Here is a 16217-nt window from a genome sequence, read left to right as displayed (position 1 = left end):
GGCGATGGAGACTCAGAGATAAGAGGAGCACTGCATCGTAAGTACTGATAGAAATAATTTGCTCTTTATTAGTCTGGTTATTAATGTATAGGTCATTCTAAAATCATATACAAGCTGAGTTCAGATAGTGTTGACCTAGATGAAATTGCAGAAAAGCAAAACATTAAAATTTATGTAGTAATTCTTTCTTTAACTTACATGAGTTAAAGAAAGACAAATCTGTTGTGTCTTTTTACTGCCAATCTCACTTCTGCACATGAGTTTATATGCTGTAACTTCTGTATACTGAGTGCCTGCTGATTGCCAGGTATTGTGGGGGTTTTAGTTTTGAACTCAAGCGTCATAAATGGTTTGGGATCTGCCAACTTTAGAGTTCCCCTCTATTTGTTACACTGCTGTAGCTGTAATCAGCTGAGATGCTCAAGCTCCAGCTCTATCCATTGAAAGAGAGAAGCTGGCCTCCCATGAGAGTAATCCTTTGTGTCAGCACTCGATACTCATACAATGTGGACCTGGGAATAGCCTAAATCAGTTGACCTTTAGAGTACACTGAAAAAGGGTGTCACCCAGAGCATACTACAGCCTTCATGACTATGGAAGAAAAATCTTACACACACAAAGAAAGAAACACTGTGCAATGCAACCATGACAGATCAGATTAAGAATAATGCATCAGCCATCTGAATTTCCTCAAAAAGAAGCATACTTCTTGTTCTTTTAATGTGTTTTATCATGAGACACAGAAGTACAGTACATGACATTTAGAGAGTTTTAATGTGTAAATCCATTGTTCCTGAAACTATTACTTTCTGAACTGGAAAAACCCCAGAATCTTACCCTAATGTCAGCCAACACATCTATCTATTTTGCTTTGTTTTCTTTAAGATTTGAAAGCATTTGTCAATATTTGGGGGGTGAAAACCAACTTGCAGTAAAAATAATCTCAGCTACAGCCAATCCCAGCATTTCAGCCCCTGCCCACTTGTCTGGTTACTCCCCAAGAGGATGCTACTGCCCTGTAAATGCATCAGATCAATACTATCTCTCAGTACTCCCTTTTGGTTTCTTCCCTTTTTCCTGTGGCTTTCATAAACCAATCTTTATAGTCAGCTTTACGATTCGGTGCATCACAGAGAAACTATTTCCCACCAGGAGAGAGAGGAGGAGTGCCCTTTAATCTGCTTTGACCAGAGCTACACTCAATCTGCTATAGTCCCCAACAGGAAGTGAAATTTTCTGTTTGAAAGCGCGTGAAGCACTTTCCGAAGGTATAGCAGAAGCTTAAGTTCCGTACATAAACTGACAGATCCTGAACCTTGTATGTTCCCCTGACTGATTTTGCAACAATTTTTTTTAATATGAGAAAGAACAAGTCGTATCATCTTATGCTGATATTCACAGGACTCACTGATGAATTGGGAACTGTCATAAATTCATAGCCAAGCCATTTGAAATTCAGAGTAAATATTTCTTCAGTCTTGTTCAGGTGAAACTCCTGTTGACTTCTGACAGAGGACCAGGGGAAAAACCAAGAGAATATGCCTGAAGGACTTTGGCATATTGTTGTGTTCTATGCACACTCTCCTAACATGGTTTCATTTTATAGACTATAGAAATGATTTTATTTTTTTTGTGACTATGAAATAAATTGCAAGTGAAATTCAGTTACAAGTCAAGTTTCAATGTGAGTGAACTTCCTGGATGGCTTACAAACATTTAAAATATGTTCCGAAAAGGACACAAAACCAGCTTCTCACATTGGAACTGGCAGAGTGCTTTGGCCATATAACGTGTCTAACACACTCACCAAACCGTTTAAGTCAAAGGCTTTTAACTTATTCTGGCTTGGCTAACATAGGTTGTCATGAAAACACACAATACACATGAAAATAAATACTGTAGAATAAGAATAATGTACCTTCTTGCTCTGGTCTTGACATTGGAACTTTCTTCTGTGCAGGGAGAGGGCCAAAGGCAGTTGCTTCTTTCACCTTGGAAACTAGGGAAAACAATTTGTCAAGTGTTGAGTCATCATGAAAATAGAAAATGGAATTTTATTCCTTTCTACCAGTTGCCATGAATTATTTAAATAGCTCAATGTATGTGTTTTCCACTCCACCACCAAACTCACATTCCTAACCCCAGTTAAGATATGGAATTTTAAAACTTTGCTAAAAATGCTGTTTTCCGCAGCACTACAGCTTCTAAGACATAAGCAATGGAGCTACAAGATTCACAAGGTCATAAAACTTTGACATGACCTTTCTGAGGTGTGGTGATCTGCTTTCTTGCTATGAAACTTCAGCTAATGATCAAAGTGTCTGTGAAGACAACCCAATGGTTTGACATCACTTTGCCCACAGCAGCCTCAAAAACTGTGAGAAGCTTTATAAAAGCCATAAACACTGGGGGATCAAAGGCCAGAGAACTGTATTCAGGTAAATGATAGCTAATGCTGCTGTAACAGAAGCCCCAGGAGTTGTCTTTCTGAAGCCGTACTCTCTGCTAGGGTACATGTTCCCTAGCAGACCTGATCAGCAATGCTGTCTGCTGAGAAAGAAAGGTGCAGTGACCTTCTCACCATCCTTGCAACAGCTGGCAAGCACAGCCTGATGTTTTGATAACCAGTCCTGGTGGAAACCCCTGAGTAAGTTCTTTTGCAAAAATCATTTGACATGCCTTGTGCCAAACTGGAAGAGTTAGTATAGCAGCACAGTCATAGAATCATAGGCTCACAGAATGGTTACAGTTGGAAAGGACCTTAAGATCATCTACTTCCACCTCCCTGCCATGCACAGGGACACATTCCCCTAAACCAGGTTGTTCAAGGCACTCTCAGACCTGGCCTTGAATACTTCCAAGGGATGGGTCAGCCACAGTTTCTCTGATCAGCCTGTTCCACTGCCTCACCACTCTCACAGTAAAGAGTTTCTTCCTTATGTCTAACCTTAATCTTCCCTGCTTAAGTTTGAATCCATTACCCCTTGTCCTGTCACTAGGACAATGAATGTTAGGTTTATTCTTGAAGATACTAGCCTAAAGTAGGTAGTTACTCAAGAAGTACAATTTTTCAGCAGCAGCCTCAGAGACTAAGGCAAAACCTCTCCTGTCTGAAGAGCTACAAAGAAGTTTGCAAACTCTTACTTACTCTAAGTAATACTCTAAAATACCCTAAATGATTTTAAAGTTCTGTGATTAGACTTCTTTTGTACTATTTTAGGTGATTAATAGAAAAGTGCATTCACTAAAAAAGAAAAATAATTAGTCTCAAGTTCTTTGTGCAGAGCTTGTGAAAGTGACTAATCACACAAGAGATAAGGGGAAGATCAGCTTTCACTGCTTTTACTTGCAGAGGGTTCGATGATATATAGGTACACACCTACAAAAACAGGAGCCTAAATGTACCATTTTAGAAAATGAGTGAGGATTACTGCTTACAGAAAGTATTAGTGGAAATGGAAAGCCTGACAGACTGAAGTTTACTTTTCAGCCACACCACATGGGCAGCAACGTTAAGAAAACCTCAGACTTCCTCAACAGTGCCAGATGATAGAAGATATGGAAATTACTATTCCCTACTCAGCATTGTATCATACAAACTATTAGAAAGTCATAAATGCCAAATATTTTGAAAGTCATTACTTTCACATGCATGCACATTTCTTCAGAGTGGAGTTTGTTCCCATGAGTTCCACTGAGCTTGGACTTTCTATTGACATACATTACAGTTGTAACCACATACTCAATTTTAAGACTACACTTACAACTCAATCCAGAGACTCCTAGCACCGTAAAGACTTAATCTTTATTCTCCTTTAAAACTCACAAAAAATTTCTCCATGTTGCACCAGAGAAAACACACACTAAAGAAGAGGCCCTGAAGGCACTTCCAGAGGTGCTGAATTGAGCAAAGAAGGGAGACTAATGCAGTCTTACAAGCTTTCTGATGAATTGCCAGGAGCGTGTCCTTTCTTGTTGCTCTTGCAGCCTTCCTCTCACCCAGATCATTGCTTAAAACACCTGGATAATATTCTTACTTAAGGCAAGGATTAATATCTCTTTCTCCAAATTAATACATGTCTACGTACACACATTGAGGAACAGGCATATAGAGATTAGGCATATAGAGATTATTAAATTTACTGTCACGCCATAGCATTAGCCTCATACTTAAAGAGGCCCAGGCTGTGAAAATCCTTGCCAAAATGAAGACAGCTATTAAAATATGATCAGTTCAGGAAAGAGTAGAGCGATTTAGCTAAAGAGAACAGCTGTCAGAATGATTTATTTACTGAGTTATTGAATTACACTTGAATTCACTTGAAGGATATACATGCAGGTGTAGCTGTGTGCTGCAGATGCTTCATGTGAAGAACTGTCATGCACAGAAAAAGAACCAAATCTTGTATCCAAATCTATTTTTGTTTTCCAAGTCAGGCATTATACTCACATTCTCCACTTACTAGAAGATACCAGCTCATGTTATAAGAAATTGAAGCTTCAGGTTGCAGAAAGATTTCCAATAAACCTTCTTTGAATGTGCCTACATTTTACATCAGACCATCACTGGACATAACTAAGATCTGAAGTTTACCCCTCCTAAGTAGTAAGCAGAAGTTGGGATTACTCTTTTCAGCTCTTCTGCTTGCAGAAAGGGAGGCCTTGTCTCATGTTCTCTAAGGACAGACTGACCAAGAAAAGCTCACATATGTCCATTTTAGGCACAGCCCAGTCTACCCTTCTTTTTGTACTGCTGGTGCCCACCCACCTAATTGTCTGCAGCACTTAGCTACTATATAATCTCTACATATAAAATCCTTCATATCATGGTGCCACACATTCTTAACTGCTAAGGTCAGCATGTTGCTCTTATGAGGTAAGATGGTTTGATATTAAATAAACAGGAATTAGTGGCAGAGAGAACTAATGCCCAGGTCTTCAGAGGTACCTATGTAACTAGCTACCAACGATTTCCATAGGATTTGTGTCTATGGATGTCTGTGGTGATCTGAGCATACGTAACTTGGGGATGTTCTGGTCCTGAGAGCAGCCACCTTGTTGCTGACACAGGTTCTTGCAATAGGAAGAAATTCAGAGTTACTGTCTGCAAGATATATCTGAGCATTACCCTTGTTCTGAGGAGGAGGAATTTCTTTAAACCATGTTAGATGTAGTTTGTCAGCTGGAAGGTGTCCCTGCCTGTGGCAGGGGAGTTGGAACTAGAGGATCTTTAAAGTCCCTTACAACCCAAACCCTTCTGTGATCCTATGAACTGTATTATGTATCAGGATCTGCAGCAAGGAAAGAGACTTTATGCAAAAATAGAGCAGTCCCAGCCAGTTCTATCAGGCTAAAAGTACTTCCCTAAAAAATAACAGGACTCACACAAACCCACTCTAAAACAACTGAGAATGCCTGCAATCATGGAAATGCTTCTTAGCAATAATCTCAGGAAATGAGAAAGTAGTGATGAAAAAAAGCACTGTGATATTGTTCTAGTATAAGTAAGTGTGCCTAAATAGAGTGCCATGAAGGAGGTTTAGAAACAAATTTATACATAAAACTAGAATTCCACTTTAAAAACACCAGGCTTACCAGGAAGTGCCGTGGATAATGAAATAGATGAGATTTGAGAGCTATCTGAGCATCATAGAATAGTTAGGGTTGGAAAGGACCTTAAGATCATCTAGTTCCAAACCCTTTGCCATGGGCAGGGGCACCTCACACTAAACCATGTCACCCAAGGCTCTGTCCAACCTGGCCTTGAACACTGCCAGGGATGGAGCATTCACAACTTCCCTGGGCAACCCATTCCAGTGCCTCACCACCCTCACAGTAAACTTCCTTCTTATATCCAAACTTCCCATTTAAGTTTGAACCCATTACCCCTTGTTCTATCACTACAAGCACTATCTTCTAGCTATCTCTCTGTGTGAGGACTTTTAGACATCAAAGAAAGGTAAGAGACTGCCACTAAAAGATATAGCAAAGAGCTAGTGAGTTTCAAGCATATCCTTTGGTAGAGTGCACAGCAGTGCACTATTAGTGTGTGTATAATTAGCATTAGTGTACTAATACTGAGTGTAGCCCTCACTAGATGATCAGATGGACTGGCACATCAGTTCCACAGGAGTGGAGGCAGACACCAATTCACTCTGCCTGTCAAACAGGTCTGTTAGCACTGCTCTACCAACTCTGGCTATATCACTTCTTGTTTGGAGCTGTCTTGCACTGGGCTTGCTTGGGGCACAACTGGAATTAGCTCAGGTCTGCCTGAAAAGTACCATGTAGATAGACCCTCAAGTCAGTCTAGAAGTCAATTAAGGGCCAATGAGATCATGAAAGCAATAGGAAGCTTCAGGAGCATATCTGGAAAAGCACTCCAGAAGCTCACTAGAATAGGTCTGTGGAGCGCTGTTTTATGGGCACCCTTCAGAACAGTACAAAAGCACTGGTAAGCGACTGTAGTGCTAAAGGAACTTACTGAAAACGCTGATAGATTTTCCTTACCGAAAATACTAACATATTTTCCATTATGTGCACTTGGTTTCACCTCTTTGCTTTGGAACTGCTGTATATAAAATTACTTGTAGTGCATATGGAAATGACATTTTTGTCTGAAAAAAATATGGCTTCATTTGCAGCTGGAAGTAATTTGCCATTTGTCTGAATTAATGCATGTGTTATCCTTAAAGCTTTAATCCTTTTTTTTTTTTTTCCCTCTGTTAGTGGGACTTTATTTTTTATAAATCATCTGTGGCATCACATTTAGCTCTTTCTGATGCAGCTATACTGGAAGAATGGATATATAGCAGAATATGTAATATATATATATCTCAGAATATACATAATGGCTAGATAAGCACCCATGCATTTAAGTGTACTAATTGTGGGCAACTCTTATTTCTTGTTATGGCTATTTGATTTTTCTCTCCCTTGGAAGAAGTCTATGCCTGGTTTTGCCTAGATAGTCTAGTTAGTCAAAACAAAATAAAACACAAAATTTGGGAAAAGTAACTCACTGTTTGTAATTCTAACACGTGGAATTCTAAGGTGCTGGAAACTGCAGCACGTGGGAACTCTCACAAAAATGGCACTTGCTGTCTTTCTAACATTGCTTTCTTGTGTTCAAAGTCCATAAATAAAAAAAACCTAGCTCAAACCAAAACAAAACCCAGAAAACCAGAATAGGTATTGTAAAAATATCAAGCAGAATATAAGAGGTAGTAAGACGAAGACTAGGTTCCTATATGTACAGTATATCGCTATACTGACCTCAAAGAAATATGCCACATCTCTGCTATCACATTCTCCTCTGAAAGAATTACATTTGCCAGATGTCTGGCATCTTTTGAGCCTTTTATCTACAGCTGTGGACTGAGCTCTGAGCATTATTCACTCACACAGAGATCTGTTTATCAGAAAAGAGCAAGATTAAGAGCAAACATCCTGATTAACTGAGAGACTGCTCTTTTTCAGAACGAAGAGCCTAGAACCCATAAGGGTAACAGTTCACTTTTAGTATTGCCAAATAAACCAGAAAACCAAAACCTCTTCATAATTTTGGCGCTATCAAAGGAAGGGGCTTTGTAATTAACCTAGCTGGCTACATGATACTACAGAGTGTTTTAAGAATGATATGAGTTTCACAAACTGATAAAGTACAGAATATGGAATTTACTTGCAGTTGCCAATATCGGTCTGGATTATGAATGGTACATGAAAAGCACTGGAATGTTAGAAAAATGACAGAATTGAGGTCGTGCACATTAAGTTCACCTCCAGTTTGAGTATAGCATCTGTACAGTCATTGTTTCTATAACCAAGTGCCTTGGTCCAACTATTCTAGAATTCAGAAAGAATATTTCTCACACAGTGAGGATTTTTCCAGTACTTTGGTTTACTCTCATTTTCTATACATCTGCAATTTTTGCAATCAATAGGACAGAACTAAACTGCACCTTTCACAGCAGGACAGGTCCTGACTTCACACTGAACAAGGTAAGGATCCCATAGAAAATAGTCATTCAAAGTCATTAAAAGACTGTATCATAAGGTATAAAAATATAAGAAGAAAAATTTAAGTTTTCACAGATCGCCTTAATTTTGACATTTCTTAAATGTTGGAGCTTCACTTTTCTATCTTTAACTGTTGTGGTTTTTTACCCCCTCCCCCATGTGAATAGTAGTTTTCATAAAGGTTCTGTATTTTGATAGTTGGCCTATTTTAATAATTTACATCTCCATATAATAATTACTTTTTTTCCCCAACAGTATTTTTCTGTGGAAACTCTCTCCATTGTGTAGCAAAACTGCTACGATAAATTAATACATACATTTAAAAATAATAAGTAAGATCTCTAAGAACTGTGACCTATCAATTTTTCCTAATTAGCTACTCTTCCGGAAAGACAAACAATACCAATATTAATAATACAAAAGGCAGACTCTATATGAGTACTTGAGGGGATTATATTGAGGAACTTAATGTGGTAGTAAAGGACTCATTGATAGATTGACATCCGCAGAGGAGGAAAAAAAATTACATGTAAATTTACAAGCTGTAAATTTGAGCTTATCATGCCTTCCAAAGGATTATTCAATATCATTAAAAATTCAAGAGTTTTTAAAACCAAACATTTAAGCAATTAAGTGCTTAAATCATGACTGAACTTTTATAATAACAAGGCTCAAGTATAGCATGTGGAAATTTAAAAGGAAAGAAAACACATTTAATATATGCAGCCTATCCTGAAATTAAAATGCAAATGCACAATGACTGAAGTCTTATACATAGCTGATGCAGGTCTATGCACACTAGATACCACTATTTTCTGAACTGCTTTGAAATGCTCAGTTAAAAGTACAGAATGAATCACAGAATCATGTAGGTTGGAAGGAACATCTATAGGTCGCCTAGTCTGAGCTGCTGACCAGGAGGCTGCTCGAGGCCCAGCTCAATCATATTATGTATATCTCTGAAGATGGATATTTTATAACCTCTCTGCATATCCATAGCCATTTTTGTCCACTTTCATGGTAAAATATTCTTTTCATTATATCCAATCAGATTTCCACCACCACCCCCGCCAACATGCAGATGTTACTTCTTGTCCTACTGCAGTACATGTTTAAGAAGAGTCTGGCTGTGCCTTCCATATAACCTTTCATTAGATAGTTGAAGACAGCTATAAGATCTCCCCTTAGCCTCCTCTTAGTGCTGAAAAATAGTTACTTTTAGCCCCTCCTCATATGCAATGTTCTCCAAGACCCTGACCTTGACTGATCATTGCTGTACTCATGCCAGTATCTGTCTTGTGATGGAAAGACTGAAACTGGACACGGAACCTTAGCTGTAGTCTCACAAGTGCCAAAGTGGAAGAACCGCTTCTGCACAGCTTCTTCCTAATGTCTATAATGTTGCACGAGGTTTTTTTCCTCTCTTTGCGTTTGCTTTTGTTGAATTTTATAGTGATCCTCTCAGCCCATCTTCACAGCCTGGCTGGGTCCCTCTTAATAGCAGCGCTGTCCTTTAGCATATGGGTCATTCTCCCCAGTTTGGTATTGTCAGCAAACTTGAAATATGCCGTAAAAGCTCACTGTTAATATTTTCAGGAAGGAAGGAGGTGGGTGAACAATGACCTGACTTCATTCTCGTTAACATAATTTGGGAAGGCAATATTAATCTTTATCCTTAGGCTGAACTGAAACAGGCAAGTTACCAATTAAAACTGAAAAAAAGGCAATTTTAGAAGTGTGCCTTTGGCAAATAAGCTTGTATTCTCAAATGTATTTCAGTGAATAATCACTTTTTTGTTTGTTTTTTGGCTTTCTTACAGTAGCAATATTACAGACCATTTTTCTACAGAGGACCTTGAAATGACCTTTTCTTAAAAAAAATTATACTTCCATGTCTTTTCAAATCAAATAACAACAATTTGAATGCTATCTTAATCTTCATTTGCGTTCATTTTTATCATTGTGGAATATGGGGTGTAATTTTAATGACTGTGGGATCATACTTCTTATTTTTCTATACTTTGGAAAAGAGAAAGTATCATGAATAAACTATTAGCAGTATATATTTTTCATATTAAATATTTTTGCCATTTGAAGAATGTTTGATTGAGCCAGCTGTACTAAGAACCAATTAAAATGCATCTGAAAACTTTATATGGAACACAGAGAGAAAGTGCATGGTGTACAAGATAATAGTTGGAAGGAAACACCTGAAAGCAGGATGAGGACATGCATATCAATCCTCCTGATAAATGACTAATGTCAGAAATTAAGCAATGTGACTGCTCAAATACCATCAAATTTGCGAGTGTTCATTCAGATAAGCTCCCACATTTAAATAAAAGAGAGAAAGAAAATCTCTTTGTGATTCACGCAAGTTGTTTTTTCTGTTGGGAATGACATGAACAACAGTAATGCCTATTGTATGGTCTATATTATTTGAAACACAAGAACACCAAAGTCTGTGTTTTGTCTCTGAGCAATGCACACTGCATAGGATGAGTATGCCTGTCACTAATCAAAGCTAAGTACTGTCATGTAACAAAGCAGCACGCATCATTGTTCTTCTATGAACATGTTCTTCTATGTGCTATGTCTAAACTGCTCTGAGAGCAGAGTCTGTCAGAATGCTGCACTCCCTCTGCTCACGTTAACTGCGAGTGTTAATTCACCTAAAAGGGAGGTTTAGTATCTTTAGCCTCCCACTAGGTATGTTAAGTTTCTTTTCCTTTTCTACAAGCAAATTCTAATAAGATGGCTGTAATGTTTCATATATTTTAGTGCTTATATATATATATTGAAACCAGATTATTTTTTTTTTTAATGAAGAAACTTACAAAAGACATCTCCTCTAAGTCTTTGCTCATGGTCGATCTGATTCTCAAAATCTTCATTTTCCTCTTCATCTGACTCTTCTGCCTCCTCTTCTTCAGTAGCTTCAGTTTGTTTCTCCTCCTCACTGTAGCTCCCACCAAGATCAACGCCACCTTTATAGTCCAGTAACTGCAACTGTGTCTTAGAAGACGGTGTCACGGCTGCTTCTGGGATTGCATTCTTGATTGTTTCCTGCTTTTTCACACCGTTTTTATGTGCAAGGAGTTTCTTAATTGTGTCCTTAGCTGTTCCAGGGATTCTTGCAATTGCCTTCACTGACTTTTCAGGGATAACTAGAACCAAGAAGAAAATATTAAATATTCATCTAAGGAATCATTCAGCAATGACAACATTTAATAAATGGGACCATGGTATCTTTTCAAACGTCCAAAGACCCATACAGCAAAACTCTTTAGTACGAGATATAAGCTCAGCTCTGCACAAAACTCAATACATGTGCACTTGTTTAGCTCTGTTGTAGAGATGACCCTCTGTTTGAGTTACAGTGAAAAGACAATAGAAATCCTCTACAACAACCTCATTTGGACTCCTCTGTAACACAGGCTACAGAGCCCTTTAGATTAATCAGTTTTACACTGGAGCTTGGTTAAGAAAAATTATCCTCCTTCAATCTGTGGACTACTAAAAGATGTACGTGGAGCTGTGATTCCCTGCATAACAGATGTCAGCCTACAGCAATGAGCTTTTCTCTTACCCATCTTCTGTGATCTTCTCTGGCCTAACTTTCCTTGCACAACATGCTGCAAGCCACTGAAATGGAGCGTATTTTGAGAGGAAAAACACCAAGCTGCTCCATCACATTTCATTTATCTCTAAGGGATATTTAGTTATAAGAGGTAAACCCCCTCAAATATTAAAAAAAAATAAAATCCACCTTGTAGTACATTTAAAATTTGTATTTTGCTCCGAAACACAAATTCTGCCGGAATTGAAAAACTTAGAATGGGTGAAAGACAGCTGAGATTGTTCAAATTTGTAAAACAAACAAACAAACAAACAAACAAACCCCAAACCAAATCCAAACACCTGAATATGGGGTTTTTGCTATTAAGAAGTATAATAAAGTCAAATATCCTCTCTATGCTTGGGCAAAAGTTTCAAAACACTCACTGGTAAGAGGACATTTTTGCATTTACATGGTAGCCCCGATTTTCAAATCATGCTTTCTTTGTCTGTGTATTGAGTTTCAAGTTACAAGCCTTTTATTTCCTTTAAAATTCAAATTTTCTCTACCTAAAATAATCAAACTATGCTTGGATGCTTGAATGAAGGACATTTTTCACAAACCCATTTGAAAATGCATTTCTAGGGATGTGAGGAGGCAGGATTGATTTTTTCACCAATGGTGAGACCCAGTAGCAGCACAGAGGGCTCCTTTAAGATAGTATGTTGGCCAGATGCTCTCCATGTTCTCTTAAGATAGGAAAATTATCAGTTGACATGAAATGAGGATAGATTTTAGTTACATATTACAAAAATCTTTCTTACTATCCTTGCTGTAGGATTGTAAAATACAGGATCAAGACACTTAGATTATTTGAACTGTATCTCTAGAACTTTTTAAAAATTATTAGGCTACCATCTGTCGTGAATATACTGGGTATGATCTGCCTCAAAGCAAAAGAACAGATAAACTGATCTTTTCAGTCCCTTACAGATGTACTCTTCTGTCATCTGACAAAGACTGATGACTCTTTGTGCTGATGGCCAAATCATAACTGGGGGCTAAAGCCAGGACTACTTTGGATCATTTTGTTCAAGGTATGTGTACAGTCCAAAGCAAATTCGAAGGAGAAATTACGGTAATACTGCAGGTGTGGAAGGTGTCCCTGCCCATGGCAAGGGTTTAGAACTAGATGATCTCTAAGGTCCCTTCCAACCCAAAGTGTTCTGTGATTCTATGATGCTGCAGTTTGAGTCCTTTATGTGAAGTACCTAGGAAATAATGAGAGCTGAGAAGTCTCAGTGTGCTGTACAAAAGCTCTTCCACAGATGGAGGCTATTTCCACCAATGGGTTAGAATAGGCTTATATACTCTTTCTTTTATTTGATTTTCAATCAATATTGATGTTGCAGTGACTAGAGTCTTTTTGGATTGCAAATGGTGGGAAATAAGATATTTTAATTTCCTGCTGCTTTTGCTGTTTGGTGATCGAATTATCAGGGCAAGAATATGCTCCTATTTTACTCCTCACTTTGGAATAATAAAAACTTTATAGTAGTATTTTCGGACAGGTGGACTAGACATGGATTGTAAATTCGGATTGTACTTTTTTTTCTGTGTGTTTCTTTTCATCCAAACATGTCAGAAGAAAACCACCAGTTAATAAAATAGAACCATAGTCTGGTAGGGAAAAAAAGGAAAGTTGCCTGAATTTATATTCACTCCTGGAGAATACAATTCTACCGATCTGAATTTGCCACATTTTATTAATGGCAAATACAACTACATGTTATTTCGTATAGGTACAGAATCAAACGTTGGTGTGCATTCAGGCTTTTTGAGGCTTCTGTTGGAGGTATAAAGTAAATAGATGCCAATAAAAAAAATAGATCAAAATTGAGGCTTTGGTTTTTCTTTTCTTTTGGATAAAACTTGCAGCCTTCCTTGTCAGATATTTGCAAGTAAACTCTTTACTAATTCTCAACTAAGTAAGAATTTCCTCTGGAGGATGAGGATGTAAGGTTCTGTGAATGCAGCAATAAAAATTGCTTAATTCCAAACACTTTTCCTCTTGACAATCAGTAACAAGAAGCTTCAGACTGTTAATAAAGAGGCTATGGAGATTTTCAAGCCAGGACTGACTGGGCAGCAATCTTAAACATCTGCTATTAGCTTCTGCTTTGAAGTTTTTCTAGTGAAATTGAAAATTCTTAGGTCAACATAATAACCTCTGCGGTGTCAGAAAAGCAATCTCCTTCTATGTGCAAAACTGAGCTGTGCAGAAAATCAACTGACAGAAGTGACAAAAATAGGGGGATGAAACTGTATAAAACCCCATGCACTTGCACACTCCAGTTTGCTGCTCCAATATGTAAATCTATATTCTCATGGGGACAAAGAGGGACACCAAGCATGTTTTGGGATGTATCACTAGTATACCTCTAACCTGCACTCAGCTTTAGAGCAGCCAGATGCGCAGATTTATGGCTTTATATGACTAAGGAATAATCTAGTGTAAGGATAGAGCACCTTAAACTTGGTTTGTTCTGTTGAATCCACTGCCTGTGGACTTGCCTGAACTAACAGCTCACCTTCTCTGACAGCCCAGGATGGTACAGCTGAAGTGGTAATTTTTCAGGACCTGTTGTCCCAGGACCTGCATATAAATGCACAGGTGTTGCTCATAAACATTTGTGCATTTTTCTATCTGCATGACTGCATAGAGAATTTTGGAAAGTGTAATTTACTGTACTTCATTCAGGTCTTCCTTACGTACCTTCCACCAGGAAGTGTGCTGGTTAATGCCTCCTGCTCTTATGCAGTTTGTGTTTATTGCCCTAGTATGAAAACATTTCAGCTTTCAAAGGTATTTTATTCCTTTGAATTGGAGAGAATTAAAGGAAGAGATGGAAAAACAAAGGCAAATGGCAGCTGAGGGCTAAAATTTTTTCTGTCATCACTTGCTGTATGAGATTATAAACCCACAAAAATGGCTTGGTGTAGGATGTCTAATGATGAAGTTGTGGAAGTTGAGATGGAAAAAATATAGAAAAAGCAGATGCCAGCCCCCCTTCATTGTGTAAAGGGAAATACTCAGGGGATGATACAGGAGAGGGACAGACAGCGATCTGTTTTCCTTCCACATACCCTGTGACCGCAGCCAGCACAGTCTGGGGCTCTGGGGCTCTGAACATAAGAGGTTGCAATAGGAGACAGCTTGCTCTGCACTCCAGCAGGCACTGCGCTGCTTTCACCCTCACAGCTGGTAATATGCTTAAACACCTGGTGAGAGACAAGCCTAGGAGACTGGCTTACAAATCCTCTTGTAGCTCCCTTTGTAGCTTCTGTATAAAAAGTTGGAGGATGAGGGATACAGACAACCATTTACCGTGTTTGTAGATGTAAAGATTAGATCAGCAGGACATAGTTTCAGAAATCATTCTGAAAGTTCTCAACCTCTTTTAGATAGTCTTAAGAGAGTCTGAAAGCTTTCATAGATCAGTTAAAACAGATTCTAGACTATTGTGCTTTTAAGCACCATGGAATATGATCTACCAACATATATTCCTAGCCCTTTTCATTTCTAAAATTCTTACCATGTTATTCAGGGAAGGATGCTTTGAGAAATCAGGGTAACCTCATCACACTGGACTATGCTTAATACATGACTACAACAGCCAGCAATGCTTCCAGTAAGAAATGTGGGGTGACAAAAGCCTAAGTGTTATTCATTAAAGGATTACAGCAGTATTTGGCTCTATACTGAATTGAATCGTAAGAACCTTGCCAGTGATGTGACCAGAATTGCTTTTTAAGCTTTGAAAGTTTATTATGTTAGACCCAACTTTTCTCAGGACTGGCAAATTAATAAGAAAGTAAAATCATATATGGGGTTTAGGGGTACCCTATGAGCAAAAAAGAACATGAGTAATACAATAGGTGCAGAGAGATTTCACATGACTTTGCATTGCCATTTAGGTATCCTGCAAAGCATAACAAAGAATAGCCATCTGCCCCTCCAGAGTATCAATATGGAGCTCTGCCTGAAAGTTGTAGGCTTTAAGTTAATACTGCTTTTTCCTGTTATTTTGCAGTGTCCTACCAAAAAAGTGAATCAAAAATGGGTTCATCCTCCCCCCAGGAATCTTAATTGGATATGGAATCTTGTGAGACTCTATTCTTAACTAAAAGTTGAAATACACATAGAAGCATGTGGTGAGGGAAGCATAGTTTTCCAATGCACAATAGGAAATCAGGAAACACATGAACCTGAGAAGAGCAACAGATTGCAGGAAGATGGAGGCCAGATGTGGAAATGGGTAGAACCCTTTTAGGGAGCATTTGAAGATTACATTTCTATGGATTTTCAAATGAAATGTGTGCTAGAGGCAGTTTGGTAACAGCCTCCGATGTTCCATGCATATAGGAGTGTTAAATGTCAAAAGGGTGCCTGAACAATCACAGGTAGTATCCATTCAAGCAGCACTGTTTTCAGCCTGATGTTTCAGGCAGCTTTCTCCTACGTTAGTATATTGACATACAAATTAAATGAAAGAATTTCCTCCACTTTCTGTGCAAAAGTGAATTTTACGTTACCTTACTTATTAGGTTACTTGGTAGCATGAGGAGATGTAGCCAT

The 16217-nt window shown here is 38.3% G+C and overlaps 1 protein-coding gene across 2 annotated transcripts in view; it reads right to left on the bottom strand.

The window, feature by feature from the left end:
• The window catches only part of EGFL6 (EGF like domain multiple 6), a 38239-nt gene that overhangs the window by 5235 nt on the left and 16787 nt on the right, over nucleotides 1–16217 (bottom strand). Inside the window, exons 8-9 of one of the 2 annotated variants that reach the window (XM_061459923.1) lie at nucleotides 10857–11186; nucleotides 1919–1999 (exon numbers count right to left, since the gene is read on the bottom strand). In XM_061459923.1, coding sequence (XP_061315907.1) covers nucleotides 1919–1999; nucleotides 10857–11186 — 411 coding nt within the window. The remainder of the gene's footprint in view (nucleotides 1–1918; nucleotides 2000–10856; nucleotides 11187–16217) is intronic. The other variant, XM_061459924.1, reaches the window with a different exon arrangement.

This window comes from Pezoporus flaviventris, unplaced genomic scaffold (genome assembly GCF_033815535.1).
Source record: "Pezoporus flaviventris isolate CSIRO_AGI_PZ_B2104156 unplaced genomic scaffold, CSIRO_AGI_Pfla_v1 ptg000030l, whole genome shotgun sequence".
In the NCBI taxonomy this organism is placed as follows: Eukaryota; Metazoa; Chordata; class Aves; order Psittaciformes; family Psittacidae; genus Pezoporus; species Pezoporus flaviventris.
Note: the sequence above shows the minus strand (reverse complement) of the source record. Positions and strands in the feature narration are given on the sequence as shown.